The 17,950-nt window shown below is 37.6% G+C and overlaps 5 protein-coding genes across 7 annotated transcripts; 3 read left to right on the top strand and 2 right to left on the bottom strand.

Annotated features, from left to right (window-relative positions):
* The first annotated feature begins 1,019 nt into the window (after nt 1-1,019).
* LOC111480063 lies at nt 1,020-3,815 on the top strand. The gene is made up of 9 exons (XM_023125006.1): nt 1,020-1,190; nt 1,290-1,484; nt 1,561-1,784; nt 1,891-1,949; nt 2,124-2,348; nt 2,442-2,571; nt 2,650-2,984; nt 3,074-3,218; nt 3,306-3,815. Exons 1-9 carry the CDS (start codon nt 1,178-1,180, stop codon nt 3,567-3,569), a joined length of 1,590 nt encoding a protein of 529 aa, XP_022980774.1. The 5' UTR covers nt 1,020-1,177; the 3' UTR covers nt 3,570-3,815.
* A 330-nt stretch (nt 3,816-4,145) lies between these two features.
* On the top strand, nt 4,146-5,870 carry LOC111479845 (40S ribosomal protein S15-4-like). The gene is made up of 4 exons (XM_023124695.1): nt 4,146-4,285; nt 4,363-4,514; nt 4,595-4,652; nt 5,403-5,870. Exons 1-4 carry the CDS (start codon nt 4,283-4,285, stop codon nt 5,649-5,651), a joined length of 462 nt encoding a protein of 153 aa, XP_022980463.1. The 5' UTR covers nt 4,146-4,282; the 3' UTR covers nt 5,652-5,870.
* Nucleotides 5,871-6,340: 470 nt separating this feature from the next.
* LOC111479546 (CRM-domain containing factor CFM3A, chloroplastic/mitochondrial-like) lies at nt 6,341-10,555 on the bottom strand. Its single transcript, XM_023124243.1, has 9 exons — nt 9,380-10,555; nt 8,264-8,759; nt 8,064-8,194; nt 7,636-7,986; nt 7,403-7,559; nt 7,037-7,329; nt 6,892-6,951; nt 6,718-6,804; nt 6,341-6,630 (listed from the first exon to the last, which is right to left on the bottom strand). The coding sequence occupies exons 1-9, from the start codon at nt 10,298-10,300 to the stop codon at nt 6,475-6,477; spliced, it is 2,652 nt and encodes an 883-aa protein (XP_022980011.1). The 5' UTR covers nt 10,301-10,555; the 3' UTR covers nt 6,341-6,474.
* Nucleotides 10,556-11,223: 668 nt separating this feature from the next.
* On the top strand, nt 11,224-14,349 carry LOC111479602 (PRA1 family protein D-like). 3 transcript variants are annotated; one of them, XM_023124350.1, is made up of 2 exons: nt 11,224-11,446; nt 13,514-14,349. In XM_023124350.1, exon 2 carries the CDS (start codon nt 13,637-13,639, stop codon nt 14,165-14,167), a length of 531 nt encoding a protein of 176 aa, XP_022980118.1. In that variant the 5' UTR covers nt 11,224-11,446; nt 13,514-13,636; the 3' UTR covers nt 14,168-14,349. The 3 variants fall into 3 exon arrangements, with proteins under 3 accessions (XP_022980118.1, XP_022980115.1, XP_022980117.1); XM_023124347.1 differs by lacking the exon at nt 13,514-14,349 and adding an exon at nt 12,530-13,286 and having other exon boundaries at nt 11,284-11,446; XM_023124349.1 differs by lacking the exons at nt 11,224-11,446; nt 13,514-14,349 and adding exons at nt 11,456-11,807; nt 12,530-13,286.
* Nucleotides 14,220-16,907, bottom strand: LOC111479601 (E3 ubiquitin protein ligase DRIP2-like). Its single transcript, XM_023124346.1, has 6 exons — nt 16,493-16,907; nt 16,320-16,419; nt 15,601-16,239; nt 15,447-15,497; nt 15,240-15,312; nt 14,220-15,031 (listed from the first exon to the last, which is right to left on the bottom strand). The coding sequence occupies exons 1-6, from the start codon at nt 16,605-16,607 to the stop codon at nt 14,819-14,821; spliced, it is 1,191 nt and encodes a 396-aa protein (XP_022980114.1). The 5' UTR covers nt 16,608-16,907; the 3' UTR covers nt 14,220-14,818.
* Between the last annotated feature and the right edge of the window lie 1,043 nt (nt 16,908-17,950).

The raw sequence follows: 17,950 nt of genomic DNA, 5'->3' as shown, positions 1-17,950 counted from the left end.
AAAAAAAAAAAAAAAAAAAAAAAAAAAAAAAAACTGGGTGAGCTGGAAAATTACCAGAACTTCATTGACTTTTTTTATAATAAGCCACGTTTATTTGGAAAATAGTTTTTTTTTCTTCTTTTTTTTTCCCGCAAAAAATATATATGGCGCGCAGTACCAGTAATTACAAGGAAGTTTCATGTATTCCGGACTTTATTGACTTTGAATCCAAATTCCACCGGTCAAACCGTTTTTTATTTTTTTTATTTTATTTTTTTGTCTTGCTTTCTAACCTTTCCACTCTTCTAATTACACTTTATTCAAAAATCCATATTTAATTAATGTGTGAAATATTAAAAGTAAACAAAATTTCACTCCAACTCAAATAATAATAACCATATTACTTATTAATTCGTATTAATTATCACTATTTATGAATGGTAATATGTTTATTTCAACTCCTTGTCAAATTAAGTCTATTGTATTTATTATTTTAAAATTTTAAAATTTAAATTTCTCCTCCCGTAAAATTAAGAAAGAAAAATACTAAAAAAGGAAACTAAATCATCACTCACTTTACTTTACAGAGTTGAGAGTTGAGGGTAGTAACCATTAGAAAAAAGTCACGGGTGACTTTGTCCTAATAAATTTTGCTATCTTTTCTTTACTTAATATATTTTAAAATAAAATATTTAATCCAGTCAACTTCAAAACTCTTTTTTATATTATTAAATTATAAATTAGAATGCTATCGATGAAGCATCTATTATCGGACGGATGAGCTTCAAATTTATAATTCAGTGTATTTCTTTTAGTTAAAATAAAGATGGTAAGACGAGCTAGAGGGAACTTTTTATATACATAATTTTTCGACATCTTTGCACAAAATATAATTTATAATTTTTTCATAAAATTCGAATATTTATAATTTATTATTATTATTTTTACAAGTTTAAAGAATTTGGAGCTACTGAATTTCAACAGAATATTTTATAGGATTAAGTTCTCTGTTCAATTCTCAGACTCTTCCAAATCGTATACAGAATGAGAGAGTCTGACCCACGTACTTCTCAAATCAGTGGAGCTTATATATTTGTGAACCTCCAAATTCAAACATCATCAAAGCCGAGAGGACAAACAATCAAAGATCCTCCTCACCTTCTCCCTCCGATCTCTTCGCTTTTTGAGAATTTTCATCATGAAGCACGAAGGTAAATCAAAGCTATTTTCCCACCTATTTATTGATTTTGATCTTTGAAATTCACTGAACGTTGAAGATTTAGCTATTTTGCTGATTTCTCTGTGGTTAGATGGCGGGTTCGGGAAGGTCATTACATCGTCGCACTATCTTAATACTTCGTTTGTCGGAGGCGTCCCCGCCGCCGGGAGTCGCCATTTCCGGCGGACTTCGAAGGCTGTGATCAACAACCAAAAGTTGATTCCGCATCTACATAGGACGGAGTCCGGCCGCGTTGATTTCTTGGAGAGATTTTCGCATTATGTTGGTAAAATTCTCTGCCATTACCATCTACTGAATTAGTTCTGTGTAGAACGAAAAATCTAACCCTATTATTTTTGCAGCGAGGCAATTAGGGATTTCAGATGCAGATGAGTGTCCTCAACTCTGCAAGTTAGCAAACAACTATTTGAGGAAAACGAAAGGGTGCGAAGAAGAAATTTATGCATATTTCGCGAGTGAAGCCGACGGAGAATCTCTGTATGTTAAATTAATGGATGAATTTGATCAATGCATCTTGAGCTATTTCGCATTCCATTGGAGCCAAGCTTCCTTGATGATTACTCAGGTAATATTCAAAAATCCACCCCCACCCCCCACCCCCCATCCAAAAAAAGTCAACACGATTTTAGAATTTCAGTATATCCCTTAATTTACGGTGGATTTAATGATAGGTTTTGGGTGTTGACTCCGAGCACAAGAAGCTGAAGGATCTTGTGGTGGCAGCGACTAGGTGATTTTCTTTTTCATCTATGTCAATTTGCTCGATAAGTCAAATTTGGCTACTGAGTTATGAACCATCATGTTGCATCTTACTTGTAGGATTAAGATCCACTAAATAGCTTCAATGAATGAAGATTCTGAGTCTTTTTGTCCCTTTTTTTCTGGTTTCTGGTTGTTTTTATAGGAAGCAGAGATTCGATAGGGTGAGTAAGGATCTGAAAGTGACAAGGGTGTTCTCTACTTTGGTGGAGGAGATGAAGAAGATTGGATGTGCTTCATCTAAGGGCGAGTCAAAATGCTCCCACGCAACGCCGCAATTGTCTCAAAGAAAGAGAAGCCCTGTGCTTCTTCTTATGGGTGGTGGCATGGGGGCTGGCAAGAGTACTGTCCTCAAAGACATTCTTAAAGAGTGCGTATTACCGATATTGAATCTCCCTCTTTGGCGAAACGTTTAAGAACTTTTAGAACAAAGTTTGTTGATAAACAGTTTCTAATTATGCAGGCCTTTCTGGTTGGAAGCAAAAACAAACAGAGTGATGGTTGAGGCAGATGCCTTCAAAGAGACTGATGTTATCTACAAAGCCATCAGCTCGATGGGCTATCACGACGACATGCTTCAGACAGCTGAATTAGTGAGTGTCTCTCCTCTTCAGCCCATCTCTAATTGTTTCTATGAACTAGCTAACTAACTACATGATAAATCACAACAGGTACACCAGCCATCAATTGATGCTGCATCTTCCTTGCTGGTTACAGCATTAAATGAGGGACGGGATGTGATATTGGACAGCACTCTGTCATGGGAGCCATACGTCATGCAGACAATTGAAATGGCACGAAATATTCACAAGCGTCGATATCGAATGGGAGTTGGGTACAAGGTAGAGAAGGACAACGTCACAGAGAATTACTGGGAGCCTGTGAGTGAAGAAGAAGAGGAGGAATTGAGGAACGAGCATGGAGAGATGCAAAATAGAATGCCATATAGAATAGAGCTAGTTGGAGTTGTTTGTGATGCTCATCTAGCTGTTGTTAGAGGAATAAGGTGAGAATATAACTCAAAACTTTTGGAGCTTTAGTATTGCACATCTTAAACCATCATGGTTGTAATAAAGGTTTTAATGATTCAAACAGGAGAGCCATAATGGTGGGAAGAGCTGTGCGGGTGAATTCACAGTTGCAATCCCACAAGAGATTTGCTAATGCTTTTCCAAAATACTCCGAAGTTGTTGATAGTGTCAGGCTCTATTCCACCAATTCCTTCGGCAAGCCACCTAAGGTATGTTACATTTATTCATCGAATCTTGAACGTTAATATGAAATTGCATATGTATTAATTATTTTCAACGTGCTTCCAAATTCACAGTTGATCCATAGAAAAGAGGGCGATGACCCATTTCAGATGTTTGACCCAGAAGCAAATGCGTGTTTGTCAACGTTGAGCAAGTTGAACCCCGATGCAGAATCGGTTTATGAGCTATACCCGAACCCGAGCCAATTTTCTGAACCCGAGGCCATCTGGAAAGAAATTGCTCCAACCCCTTCGAGGGTCCATTCTCAGAAACAGCTGAGATCTGAGATTAAAAAGCTAGAGAGTTCAAGAAGAATCTGTAATGAAATTGTACAGTGAAAAAGTAAATTTTGAAGTGAAGCTATAGTAATGATGATAGATAATGTTCAGTTTTTTGAAAGAAGCATTTGCAGTTTTGGTTAATCTACCAAACGCAAGACTTCTGTTTTCTTTTCGTTTTGGTTCTGTTCGACGCATTTGTCGGCTTCTTTTTTTGCCATTCATTGGTTTAGAAGTGTTGAAATTATGTGAGACAGACCTTATGGGTCACCCCAAATGAATATATGATCTGATATTAACGAAGAAGACAACATTATATGTGGGTGGAGATTCTAGTGATTTTTTGTTCAAAGTTATGATTAAAGCCCAAGGCGACAAACTGAACCAACCAACCAAAATCGACTTGGATTTGATAGTGTGACATGATTTTATAGTTTATAAGGAGCTCTAGATCTCCAGATGATTATAATATTGTCAGTTCTCATTAAAATTGCCCGAAAAGAAAGTGATTTTGTTTTCTGGGCTTCAGTCGTTTCAATCAAGTCGGCCCATTTTCTTCGATGGGAGACTATTTACGAGCCCAATGTACCAGATTTGGGGCGAAAGTTGCATATTATGCATTACAGGTCCTTTTGTGCAAATATAATTGCAATTCAGGGCTTCAGAGTTTATATATCATCTTAATCGCCATTTGCAGTCTACTCAAAACCCTAGCGGCCAGAATCGCCATTTGCACTCGGCCTCGGGCTTCTTCTGATTTCTGAACTCCAACCATGGCAAGGCTCGAAGAATTTCCTGTATCCTGTTATGTAGTTTGTGTGTACGATATCTGACCTGAATTTCGTGTTCGTAGGCGGACGATAATCCCGATGTGACGGCGGCAGGAGCAGTGCCGAAGAAGAGGACGTTCAAGAAGTTCAGTTTCCGTGGAGTCGACTTGGATGCTCTCCTCGACATGTCCACCGACGAGCTCGTCAAGCTCTTCACTGCCAGGGCTCGCAGAAGGTAGTTCGAATGATATGTGGTAATCTTTTGGAACGATTTATTTGCTGGTTTTGACTCTTTTCCTGAATCTTCTGTTTCAGGTTCCGGAGGGGTTTGACAAGGAAGCCAATGGCTCTGATCAAGAAGCTCCGTAAAGCGGTAATTGCTCCACTTCTTGTTTCTTTTCGAATCTGGTCCATTTTTTAACTGGAAAAGTAAATTTCAACCTTTCTTTTTTTGAAAATATAATTCTGATTTACGTTATTACTTTCGCCAATTTTGTTGCGTGCGTGTCTAGTTAGATATGAGTATACTAGATAGAAGAATAGAGCTCCACATTAACATAGTTGATATTATCCAATTCGTGGGTTGGATATTTTTGTTGGTTGTGATTGGTTGAGTGGTTTTTGGAATGAAATTTGGTGTTTTTCCTTTAACTACTTTTAACTTGAGTTGAGTGTGTATTACACAATTCTGTACTGTGATTACCCCATAAAACAGGACAACTTTAGATGGTAAACGCATAGAATATCCCTAGCGCTTCGGCTTTGTGAAAATTTGGTGTTTAATATGGATGGTTGCCACCTCGGATATTGTTCAAGCGCAAGGTTCGCATGGAATTCCCATTATTTGACCAACTCTCTTATTTTTCAGTAATTCAATTTTAAATCAGCGGTGATATTGAATGACAATCTCCTACATAATTCTTATAATTCAAGAATCCTAGTTTAAGATACACAACCACCACCAATTATGACTAATTTGATACTTCCCCATTGGCTTCTGCCTGCTGGTGAAATTCTCTTTACCCGTCTTCTACAATGTTGCTGCTTACTGGTGATGCTTCATGGGTTAATGGCTTGAACGATGTGATATCAATCTCACATGTTTTTTCCCCTATGTCTACAGAAACGCGAGGCACCACCGGGTGAGAAGCCAGAACCTGTTAGAACTCACCTTCGTAATATGATCATAGTTCCTGAAATGATTGGAAGTATCATTGGAGTTTACAATGGGAAGACCTTCAATCAGGTTGAAATCAAACCGGAGATGATTGGCCATTACCTAGCTGAGTTTTCTATATCATACAAGCCTGTTAAGCATGGGCGACCTGGTATTGGTGCTACTCACTCGTCGAGGTTCATTCCTCTGAAGTGAAAAGAGTATACCATTTCAGTCTTGAAGTGTACTCTGCTTCTCTTCAAGTTTTATGGATACTTTAATTTTTTTCTACATTATTTCATTTTAGCTACTTTTTTACTGGAATTTAATTTTCATGTTCATGAACAATGAGATAATTTTGATGGTTCAGACGTAGGTCCTTGGTTCAAAGGCTTCTAGTTGTTTTTAATAAGAATGCTTAAGCTCTTCGTGGTCTGGGTATGTTCTTTAGGTTCTTTGTTTTTGATTGTTCGAGTGGCGTTGTTGGAGGATGCTGTCCCTAATGTTCACTTCTGTTGATAGGTACATATTAGTCATTAGTAGATTTTTACATTAGGCTTAAACTCGAAAATAAGGAGCAATCATCTATTTATTAATTTGAACTGTGTTATGTATCTAAATTGTTTGGTCAACTTGAATGGAACATTCAAATGCTCCCAGCTCAAGTTCCAGAAAATTCACCCACCGTTGAATAAATACTAAGTTAATAATGTACCAGGTTTTAGTGGAAATTTGCATAATTTTATTTGTCGGAACTTAAAAGTAATTAGAATAATTTTATTTGAGTAGGTTTATTTTGTTATTTATTCGGAGGATTAATCAAATTAGATTGATATTTGACCCATAGAGTGATTATCAAATTAGCTTGGCCTAAAATATGATCAAAGTTAACTACACAAGGATTATATAATATTTTAACCAACATCTAGTTTGATTTACTCTTACACCTACTCGATCAACCTAGCTTGATCTATCAAATACATGATCGTTTTCATTCATATTGGGTCAATCATAGATCGTTCGATATAAAATACGTGATTCAGCCACCTCTCTCATATTCAAGCTCAGATTCTTGTACCTGGATTCCATGTGGAAAATCCCCTTCCATGTAATCGTCAGCAGCCATGATATTCTCTTGATCTTCAGCATCACTATCCGAGCCATATGCCTCCATATATGTATCGAAGTCTTCTTCCTACAACAAAGGAAACAAACATGAGCTTAGACCTGAACAGATTAGGCAGACTAAAATAGCAGAAACGTAGCCTGTGAAGTTAAAGACCTCCGTATCATTGTCAGTAGGATAAGCAGAATCCAGTGTATTGTATAATACTTCATCCCCTCCGTCTTTCACCGTCTCCATTTGTTCCTTTCACATAAGAACATATCATATTAGGTATCACTCAAACAATCAGAGAGTTCAAATAGTTCCTTCCTGCAGCTGCAAGAGACTTACGATTTCGGATCTTAGTTTGTCCACGCTACTCTGCAGTGCTGATATATGTCTCAGCAAAGCCTGTTTAACAAACGCAATCAGAAAACCAAAATTTAGTAAATGTTATCGACAGGTTCATATGCACGAGGGACTTTAAATGTTGCACCTTGTGCCTTTGAAGCTCGATCGACCGTGCTAGAGCCTTCCTCTTTGTCAAAAGATTCTTGGGTCTCAGCAAAGAAGGTCGTTGATAATCCCTCCCTCGATAAACGATTATCGCATACGATTTGGAGACTTTGTCAATAGAAACTAGGACACCCCCACTCTCAGCTTCGAGTTGCAAAGCTATCTTTTTGACATGGTCAAAAGAATTAGCTTTTATCATGATCTTCACCAATTCACGATACTTCCAATGCAAGTGCATGTTTTCCACCGTACCATCGAAAACTTCACGCCGACCTGAAATAACACCATTTGAGTGAGTGATCGCAGATTTTGAATAAATTGAATGTGGTTGAGGGAGTTGTTTTACCTAGAAGCAAGAAAGCTTTCATTCGTAGACCAAGCTTACGAAACATAAACCTTTCCTCCTCAGTTATGCTATCAGGTTCTGCCTGCCGCTGAGCTGGTGTCATAAACGCTTCTACCTTAGATAACGCTCGTTCAGCTTTCACCAACTTTCTTTCAGCCTAGAGAAACAGGTATGTTCATATATCAAGAGAAAAATTCTAGATGAAGTAAAGGCAATTAATTTAAGAAACTCACAATAGCAAGCTTCCGTTCCAGCTTCCTAACAAGTTCGGCATGTCTCAATCGTTCGGCGTCCCGCATTACTTTTTCCTTGTGCTGGTCGTCCAGATTCTTTCCCCATTTAGCATCAGCATCTAGTGTTTCCTCTAGAGAACCAGCAGTGCCAGATTGCTCTGTTTTCTCAAGGCCAGGAACCACAAGGGCTGATGCTTTCAACCTTGCCTGTTCTTCTTCATCTTGTAGAGACTTCGCCAACCTCTCCCTTTCTAACAAAGCTTCAGTGACCTCAGGTGACAAGAAATTCTTTCCCCTATAGAATACCAGAAAGTCTTTGTTTCTTGACAGAAGCATGCCCCCTGTCAATTTCTACATCAACCACTTAAACACTCAATTTATCTGCTCAATTTAATGTAATGTGGTTTATCCATAAAAATAAACGTTACCTTGATCTCTTCAGCCATTCTCTCACTAGTAGTTAGCTGCACACCTCGTTTCAGTGCAATTTTCGCAATTGAACTTCGTTCCCACAATTTAGCCATTGCGATGGCTAAACCTTGAAGCTGCCTGTTTCGGCCTGCATACACGAAAAACATCATCACCCGCAGCAGATGTCGCTAAGTAGCATAAACAATAAAAAACATACCTAGTGCAAAATGAGGAGGAAGTCTTCTGGCAAGTCTTCTCAAGGCTGTAGCCTCCTTCACTCCAAGAGAAGATCTCACTCCATAGGGAAGAATTCTAAATGGAGGTTTGTAATCAGGAACTACTCCCGGGAGCATATCTGCATCGACCGGTAAAGGATCCAATCCTGGCCAGTCTGTGTATCTTGGACCCAAACCATCCAGTAATTTGTCTACTTCATCCTCATAATTCACTTGTACTTCTGTCAATTGTTCGCTGCACTGTTCACCCTCTGTCGAAGTTTCTGCTCTTTTTTCTCGTGGCTCGTGTACATTACTATCAGAAGAAGATTCGGAAGGAACTATTGTACTGACATCCGTTTCAGGAACAGGAGTTATCTCATTTCTCTTGTAAACCCATTTGTTAAATTGTGGTGCTTCAGGAAGCTCATAGCTTACACCTCTATATAGAGACAATGAAGTTCCCGACCTCCAAATAACCAGTCCACCAGTTTTTCTCTGTTAAAAGAACAAATAGGACAAGATAAATGATCACATATTTAGCAACCAAACAATAATATCTAATAAGAAGTTTGTGAACATAATCAATCAAAATGTGCACACAAATAAGCTAGCAGGTAATTTTAGATCGTTCCGAATGAGCTTAGATCAAGCTTGCGCCAAAACGTTCCAAAAACTTATCCGAACATCTAATCATGAACACAACATTCAAAATAGGCCTGTGTGGTCTGTTTATCCAGAGCAGATGGAAGCATGTCAGCAAAGGAAAATCATATACAATTTCATATTTTCTTTGTTGGCTGTGCCTCACAAAGACATGGCTCTCAAACAGTTGTTTCAGCAACAACAACTGCACAGAAAGCATAATAAAAACACACAGATTGGATTAATAAGCTCATATCCAGGAAGGGAACTTTGGAAGCAATGCGGCCCTTCCTTATGGCCTGTTGATCATCTATCTGCCATGCCAGTTTCCCATTGGTTTATACATCAATATCTCATAGAACTAATTCATTTACTAAGACAATATTATGAGTTTGGAAATCAAATAGCGAGTAATTTACAAATGTCAGGAATTTCATGAACAAACAACTAAACGAACTGCATAGAAAGCATACCTCCAATATCTCGTGCATCCTTTTCATGTTAAGCGCAGGAGGACCTTCAATTTTAAGCCTCACAATCTCAGAAGATTTCCATTTTTCATGAATGATATCCACAACAGCCTGAGTCACTCCTCCACCGCCTATCTTCATCTTGTGCTTTTTAATGAATGTCAAGTTCCTCAGCCTTCTCAATTCTGACTCAGGAAGAGTCAATTCTGCCAAAGATGCCATGTTCCTTCTCCTTGTTGAAGCCCCATCTGCATATTCCCTTTCTTTTGGCTTCTCCCATGGAAATCTAACCTCTCCATTACTTCCAAACATGCCCTCAACTCCCAATGGAGATTCCTTAGAAAACCCACCTCGAGTATTAGGCAACATTCCTTCCTCAACATAGAATATGTCCTCCACGGACCCCTTTTCAATGGCGGCTCTCTCTTGCCCCTTCTCTTTATTCTCATCGTCCATGTACCCAAATTTCTTCAATTTTCTCACAATCTTCTCCATTGTACTTCCCCCTCTTCCATCATCATCAATCCTACTACTAACACCTCTATAACTCTTCGAAAAATCTGAACGTGAAATAGAAACTTCATTGTCATCGCTACTGGGATAGTCCAACACGGCGCGAGGTGGTTTTGGACGATTTTGTTTCGCGGTTTCGTTCCACCTATCTATCCAATTAGCACGACAGAAATTCCTCCTCAAATCATATCTGGAAATGGGTGTTTGCGTGCTTAAACTCCCATACGGAATTCGATTGGAACATTTTTCCGTCGTAAACGCATAAAACGGAGAGCAGAAAGAGCGGTTTCTGAAGACAATCGACGAACCGTACTTGAGGAAAACGCGAGAGCCATGGAATTCAGGGAAGGAAGTTTGAAATGTATCGAAGAAGTTCGTGGCTTGGCATAAACGACTGTGTATTAGAGCCATCGCGGATTACAGAAGCATAATTGCTTGCCAGACCACGAACTAAGCAGAGAGAAACGTAAAATCAGATAATGGAAGCTGCGAACTTGCTATGGTTCAATGGGATTTTGGGTCGAAAACCAGCTGTGTCCAAAATTACCCGTTTTCTTTCTCGCAAAAGCCCAAGACACCTTCCGGTTCGCCGCCGCCGTCGAAAGTGTAATCTAAATTCAGGGCCAAAATAGGGTAAAGAACATCAAATATGTGTACTCTAAATTGAGTGTCAAATTTTGTGTAACAAAAATTTCCCAATAAAGAGCATGAAAAATCATACTAACAATTGTAATCTATGATCTTAGTGCACGATTAATCTGAAACTCTTTTTTAGTTTGAATTGACACAAGGGATGATATGTTAGATACAATAGAGTTTTCTCTCCACTTTTTCTGCAATAATTTTTAATTTTTTGGGTCAAAGTTAATTTTTTTTTTATTTTTTTTAATAAATAGATAGAACATATCCACACTAAAAAAACAGTTTGATTTAAAGTTTTATTTATGAAATTTGATAATTAATTTTTAATTACTCTGGAATAAATGAATTTAATAAAATTATATAAATTTTAATTGTAAATATTTAATAGAAAAGCAAACTATATTAAATGAGATTAATATATTATAAAATTATATAAACTATCTTTTATTTAATTTTCATTCCTTAATACATGTATTAAATAATAGATCTTAAATTTGATATTTTCAAGTTTTTAACCGTTAATATTAAATAGCATAGTCCTAAATAATATGCCTTAAATTTATATTTTAAAATTTCTTTAACTATCTTAAAAAGAACCAATAAAATAAAGTAATCTAATTAAAAAGAAAAAAGTAGTAGGATTTATATTTCATAGTACACGTCATTGATCATATCGGAGAAGGGACGAAAAGTAAGTAACGGAGCAGCTTCCATTTCCAAGATCCATATTTTTGTTCCTATAAAATATGGCAAAACCATCAGCCCTCACTTATCCACTGCAATGCTTTTCACCAATCACAACATGGCCACAGTTCGTAATGCGCGCCCAATTTCATTTTTCTAATTCTTCCTAATTCTTGCCGCCGCCCCTCCTCCTCCTTCTCCGCCTCCGCTGCTCTTGACTTTTCATAACAGGTAACTAATTCCTCCTTACCTCCGCACTTCTCTTATCCGTGTTGCAGTAGATAGTTCGCATCATATTTTGATTTTCAAGTGTCTGAAATTTGTTTTCGGGATCTGTACTCGGTTCTGCTCTCCCGTAATTGTAGGATTATTGAATTTCTAGGCGTTTTGTTCATCTGGCGTTTGAGGTAGTCCCTGTGTTTTTTCCTTTGCTGTTTGATTCTTGATTCGATCCTCTGTTTGGATGTTGAGACCACTGGAATTGGTTGGGGATTGTGACCGAATGGCGATTGTTGATACTTCCTATTTGTGCTGCTCTGACGCATTAAACTCTATTTGTGGTCAGTTCGTGAACAGAGAGAGTCGGATTTAGGTTAGTTGCCAGGAAATGTTTTCACTGGATTGGCTTAATCTTGAAATGCATAAATCGCCGAGCATAATCGGGTGGATCCTTTGATCATTTGTCACTGTTCCTTCGGGAATTTACAGAATGACCAACCACTCTGCTATGTTTGTTAGAATTTTCATTTTCTTAAAAGTTGTTAGTACTTAATGGATGTACGTACGATCTTCCAAATTATGACATGGCGAGCTCAAGTTCCTATTGTCGGTTTGGAATCCTTCTAGGTGCTCCTAAAATACTCCACCAGTTTTGCAACTAGATTTAATGTTTAATATCAACGACTCATCTGAAGGGGTTCTCAAACAATTTGGGAATTCTTTTATTTTCCAGTTCAAGGACATGGTTGACCTTTTATTTTATGTTCTTTTCGTAGCACTAATGTTAGAGGCCGATGTGAAGCAAATGTTTCCTTCTTTGATTTATTTCATCTTTATCCTCCAAGTGATGGTTGGAGGTATGACTCAAAATCTCAGTCTGAAACACTTTCTCCAAGTGGATGGGTTTACACGGTTTAATGGTTGCGTATTTATCAGATAGTCTAAGAAAGCAAATTTGGTGGCTCAAGTGTTCTTAAGATTTTTCTGATTTGTTTCTGATTAGTTTCCCGATGCCAACAAATTTCCAATCTCTTATAAGATGTAGATTAGGAAATGTTCTAAACAGCTCTGTTTGTTTTTCTTCAATTTGATCAGATCTGGGAAATGTTTTGTGAAGTGGAACTAGTGAGAAATGTGGAAGTCACGGTGGAAAAGGAAAAGAGAGATGGTGTCAACTTGCAGAGGTACATTATAACATGTCTATTAGAAAACCTCTTGAAGGAGAAGGCCAGCAAAGACCATGGCTATTTTCTTGCTGTTACTAGCTTGAAGAGCATAGGGAAGGAAGAGGTCAAGAATGAGTCTGAGTCACAATGTGTTTCATTCCCCATTACCTTTAGTTGCCGAACCTTTTTGCCTTTGGAGGGAGAGATCTTGCATGGAGTTGTTCGTCACATATTTCGGCGTGGATTACTCTTAAAATGTGGACCGATCAAGTACGTGTTTCTTTCAGCTCGTAAAATGCCAACCTACCATTATGTTGGAGGTGAAAATCCTGTCTTCTCGAGCACCCAATCTGCAACGATTGGAAATGATGTCGTTGTACGGTTCAGTGTGCTGGGTGTGAGATGGTTAGAGAAAAGAGGATGCATCAACAAGGAGTTTGTGATGCTTGCTAGCTTAGAAGGTAACACCTCACTTGGACCCATTTCATTGTCCGACTCCGACGAGTTTGACTTGTAAATTTAGAAACAAACCCACAGAGTTGGTAATATTTCAATGTAATATATTCTTACGCGCCTTGCTCATTTCTTCCTCTCTTTCTTTGTCTTCCTGTTTGTTGTTCTTCATGGCAATGATAATTCAAGATTCTTGTGGAATATCCAAATAAAGCAACAGAAATCTTCTTTTATTTTTCTGAATGTCCTAATTAGTTTTTCTTTTTTTAAGAATACAAAATTAGAAATATTAAGATTAAATTTTTAAACAGATTGGTTAGCTGTTGAACCTTTTCCAGACTGCCCGTCAACTGCCCTTTCTTTCATTATACATTTTTTCTTATTTTTTAAATTTTAATTTGACACTATTTTTTCCATTGCTTTCGCTCAACCTCATATTGTTCTTATTCGAGAATCAAAGGGAAGAAGGCGGGAGTCGTGGGACTAAAGATTTAAGCTTCGGATCTTCCGCTTCTTTGCATTTCTCTTTTTCTTGACTTCATTACCATTCATTGGAGCTCCGGCAAAAAGCTTCCAGGGTTCTATGCCAATGTCTGCCGCTGAATTCGCGGTCACTTTCAAGGAAGCTGGTCGATCCGTCATCGCCACTCGCCACCCATGGCGGGAATTCTTAGACCCAACTGCTCTTAGCCTTCCTTCTTCCCTCTCCAACGCTACGACTCGAATGTCTCAGAACTTGACCCGTTTCCTTTCCAATTACTGTCTTCTCCTCTTGCTCCTCGTCTTCCTTGGCCTCATCTACCATCCATTTTCAATGATTGTCTTCTTCCTCGTCTTTGCTGCCTGGTTCTTCCTTTACTTCTCTCGCAACGACCCACTTAGGGTTTTTGGTTTTGACTTGGACGATTTGGTTTTGGTCATCATTCTTGGATTGACTACTGGATTGGCGCTGGCGGGCGTTTTTGTGAATGTGCTGATTTCGCTTGCAACTGGGGCGGCGGTGGTCTGCTTGCATGCGGCTTTGAGGGCTACGGAGGATATTCTTGGAGATTTGCAGGACCCTTTTGGGGATGCCCTGTTGGAGAGTCCAAGAGGTGATTATAGCGGCTTCTGATTGAATGTGTGGGTTTGTCTCACTATTTAACCATTTGAAGTTCTGTTTTTTCTTTTTTCCCAATTGGTTTACATATAGAAGTTTGACAGTTTGCTGGTCTATATACTGGTCTTGTTGGATGAAATGTACATTGCAAAACTCAATGAATTGCAGAAAAGTATTCATGTTTATTAAGCTCAAAATCTTGCGCATTATTGTTTTTTTTACTTAGTTGGAGTGTCTTGTTGAGAGTTTGATCTAATGGAGCCTTCAATACGCTCTTAATTAACACGCTATGTGATTGAATTGAAATTAGTCGCTTGGGATGTTACCATTGTTGTATGATTCCCTCTGCATTTGTAGAAGCTAAATTAGCTACTGAATGGGATTGTTCAGCCAACAAATCCTTGCTCTTCGATTGGCCTTTGGTCACATGAAATTCTTCCCTTAGTTTCCTTTTTCTACGAATGAGCATGCTTATCATTTAAGAAATATGAGTTGGAAGGATATCACGAGACCCAAATGTGAGTTTTACTCGTATTGTATGTTCGAGTCTGTTTCGATTAGTTGACCTTGTTGTCTCATTTTAATGAAGAAGAAAGAAGTTGACCCTCTAAATTATGGCCTGTAGTTTAAGAGGGAAATTTATGAGACGATGCATAAAACATGTCTCTATTTGATCTCTTGTTGAACATCATTCTCTAGGTGAGCACAAATATTTGGGAATTTTCGACCATAAGATAGAACCATCACAAAATCCTTGGCTGAGCTTCCCACAGATATCTGTATTAGTTCTATTTTTGTGGTTGTCTGTCGCCACAGTTCTACGAGGTCGTGCAGATGCAATGTGGAGCTCACTGGATGGCCCTTAAATGAGATTTCCACCTGTAAATATTTAGGAAATGTTGTTACTTGACAGTTATATAGACTCACTCTGCTTCTTGAGTGTTTGAACCGTGCGTAGAGTTCAGTTCATTTTGACATGAATGCCTACACTGCTTTCTTATCATTAAGTGATATGTGTAGAATCTTTTTAGATCTTTCAAACAGAAGGAAAGCTAACATAACTAAGAGGGAGAAGACGGGTTGTTACCTCAATCTCACTAGCAAGTCCCAGTTTCTTCGCAAGATATTTCTGGATAAATGACACGGGTATACAGCCATCGCTGTGTGTTGAGGATCAAAAGGAACACCGAACTATAAACTTATTAATCTACTAGAAATATGCTAGAAAGGGGGCGGGGCAATTGCTTTGCTTATTATCAAATTGGCTCCTATTACTGTAGGAAATAGAACTAACCTGACCCTCAAGTAGTTTGAGGAGATCTGAGGCAGAGGCTGATTTCCTTCCCTGGTAAAGTCATTTACAAGTACATATCAATGTTTGGTCAGTTGCAGGTGTAGAAAAATGAACAGAACTATTATTCTTCTTGTTCTAAAGCTATTAATCTCACTGGTGATCAGAAGCAACTAGCGCAAACCATATTGGATTTGAGAACGTATTGCTTCGTTTCTTTACACCAATGTCACCTACAGTCTGATCATAGGATCCAGTGCTGCTGGATAATCTTCTTTCCGATGAAACATCCTGCAAGTTTCCATGTTCAATGGAACCCAAAGTTCCAAAAGATAGTCCTCTTTCAACTCTTTCCATTATTGGCTTGTGACTATGCTCTTGAACCTTGCAATAATTATCATCAATCTGGATTGGCTCTGGCTTGACAACAGTATCTTGTATATTACAATCATTTGAACTTGTTGCAGTTGCTTCTTCTTTTCGATTAAAATCATCAGTTTCCCTTTCCATTACTTGGGTATTGTTCTGCTTATTTTGATCATAGATGAGTTTTCTTTGGGGAATCATGTTGGAAAGGCATTGTTGCACGACGAGGTTCTCTTGTGCTGTAGCTTTCGGGATTTTCGCTGCAGAGTGAGAAATCGTATTTGTGTTGTCGATGTGTAAGGAAGAGAGTGATCTCTCTTTTCTTTTGGTAGGCAATGAAACAGCAGACTGTGTTGTTTCAGGTGCCTTCTCCTTCCTTCGTTGGCAAGGGAATGTCTTTTCCCTCAGATCATCCATTGTGTGGTCTGCCCTGCATAGTAGGTGTAAAAATTGGATCTTTACCGATTGGAAAAACACATTCCAATGATTGTATTTTAGGTCACACGGTACCTGAGTTTCTCCAAAGGCACACCCCCTAGATTTGTGTTGCACACAGGACAACCCTCTAACTCCTCCTCGGTTATCTTCTCATAGATACAATCCCTGCAAACTGAAACCCAACATCTACACTTAGACATAACATTTGAATGGAGGAATCATAAAGAAAAAGTAAGAGTAATTACATGTGTGCAGGCATTCAGATATGGTGGTAGCATCAGTGAACAAGTTGTTGCAAAGAGGGCATGTCAAGCAACCCATCAACTTCTCAGTCTCTACTTTCACCGTCGCCGTCGCCATTGGCCGGTGCTGGATGATCTCTAACCGCAAGCGTTTTGGTTGGTTTTTGTTGTGTGATTGTTATAAGAAAAAAAGGGGGGAAATATTAGGATTAGGAGTGTTTTTCTCGTGGGTAACGAACGAGTTGGCCTTTTGTTTAGGGAATGTCTGTTTTGGTTTTTCTTTCTGGACGACGTTGTTGTATGTAACGTGCGCTCCGCCTCCCACTCTCCTTCTCCTTTCATCATTTCTCGCCGCTATTTCCTTCTTCACCATTTACACCATTCTTATTTCTTAAAGCCTTTTAATTAATTTATATATTTATTTATACCCAATAAATAATACTCTTTTTCTTTTTATCTGATTATATTGAGACAGAAGGAAGAAATTTAAGGCTCTCGATCATGAAACTATCACATCTGAAACAAGGACACGTGTAAGATTTTATTGTTTTTTGTATTATGAACTTTTATAAAACTTTTAGTTTTTGTTGGTAATTATGAGTGGTCGGAAGACTTCCTTCTAAAGGATTGATTAATATTTAAAAATGGTTTGACATTCATGACTTTGATTCCAAGTTGGAATATTTATTTTTCGAAAAAAGAAATAAAGACATTGAATGGATGCGGGACATGATTCGATTTCTTTGGCATAAGACAAGGGAGAGATACAAAAGGAGAATAAAAAAAATACGTAATATTTATAACATAAATTATTAATCTTTGTAATATAAAGCGTTACATATCATATTTATTCACATATATATTCAATAAGCTCACATTTATATTTGTTGCGTACATTTCCTTCTTTGTAAGCATGCCATAAAATATTGATCAAATTATTAAAATATTTTCTCCACTTGTGTAAATTAAATTGAATTAAAAATACTATTTTTCATTTAACAAATAACTTTATACCCATATTTAGATCCAAGAAATCAAAGAGATGGAAGGAAATGGACTCATTCTTTAGCCATTTAATTTTCATATTTATATATTGGAAAATACTACCAAACTATTTATTGCTATTTTTTAATTCTACCAAAATAATAGGTATAAACAACTAAGAATTATCATATTAATTAAGGATCAATAATTAAAACAATATTATTTGGTAATTTACCCTTTTACCCCTAGCTGCTGGGTTAGTCTTGGGCAGGTCAAAACAACTAAACTTATATAAAACTCATAATGTATTAAACATCTTCAAAAAGCATCCACATGCTCATGCTCCCCAAAAGAAATTAAAATAATAATAATAATAATAATCTTTAACAAACAACCAACACAAAAATTAATATATATATATAACAGCAAGAGAAAAAGGCATAAAAACAAAGTTTTTTTTTTTTTTTTTTTTTTTTT

This window comes from Cucurbita maxima, unplaced genomic scaffold (genome assembly GCF_002738345.1).
Source record: "Cucurbita maxima cultivar Rimu unplaced genomic scaffold, Cmax_1.0 Cma_Scf00005, whole genome shotgun sequence".
NCBI classification, from domain to species: Eukaryota; Viridiplantae; Streptophyta; class Magnoliopsida; order Cucurbitales; family Cucurbitaceae; genus Cucurbita; species Cucurbita maxima.
Note: the sequence above shows the minus strand (reverse complement) of the source record. Positions and strands in the feature narration are given on the sequence as shown.

Excerpts from the sequence above, each read along its gene's own strand:
- LOC111479601 (XM_023124346.1), bottom strand. The coding sequence starts at position 16,607 with ATGGCGACGGCGACGGTGAAAGTAGAGACTGAGAAGTTGATGGGTTGC. Across the intron at positions 16,420-16,492 it reads ATCTGAATGCCTGCACACAT|TTTGCAGGGATTGTATCTAT; the intron begins GTAATTACTCTT and ends GTTGGGTTTCAG. Across the intron at positions 15,498-15,600 it reads CTAGTTGCTTCTGATCACCA|GGAAGGAAATCAGCCTCTGC; the intron begins GTGAGATTAATA and ends TGACTTTACCAG.
- LOC111479546 (XM_023124243.1), bottom strand. The coding sequence starts at position 10,300 with ATGGCTCTAATACACAGTCGTTTATGCCAAGCCACGAACTTCTTCGAT. Across the intron at positions 7,560-7,635 it reads TGGAACGGAAGCTTGCTATT|GCTGAAAGAAAGTTGGTGAA; the intron begins GTGAGTTTCTTA and ends CTGTTTCTCTAG. Across the intron at positions 7,330-7,402 it reads GAAAGCTTTCTTGCTTCTAG|GTCGGCGTGAAGTTTTCGAT; the intron begins GTAAAACAACTC and ends GTGTTATTTCAG.
- LOC111479845 (XM_023124695.1), top strand. Across the intron at positions 4,515-4,594 it reads ACTGCCAGGGCTCGCAGAAG|GTTCCGGAGGGGTTTGACAA; the intron begins GTAGTTCGAATG and ends CTTCTGTTTCAG. Across the intron at positions 4,653-5,402 it reads TCAAGAAGCTCCGTAAAGCG|AAACGCGAGGCACCACCGGG; the intron begins GTAATTGCTCCA and ends CTATGTCTACAG.
- LOC111480063 (XM_023125006.1), top strand. Across the intron at positions 1,950-2,123 it reads CTTGTGGTGGCAGCGACTAG|GAAGCAGAGATTCGATAGGG; the intron begins GTGATTTTCTTT and ends TTGTTTTTATAG. Across the intron at positions 2,572-2,649 it reads TGCTTCAGACAGCTGAATTA|GTACACCAGCCATCAATTGA; the intron begins GTGAGTGTCTCT and ends AAATCACAACAG.
- LOC111479602 (XM_023124347.1), top strand. The coding sequence starts at position 12,539 with ATGTTTTGTGAAGTGGAACTAGTGAGAAATGTGGAAGTCACGGTGGAA.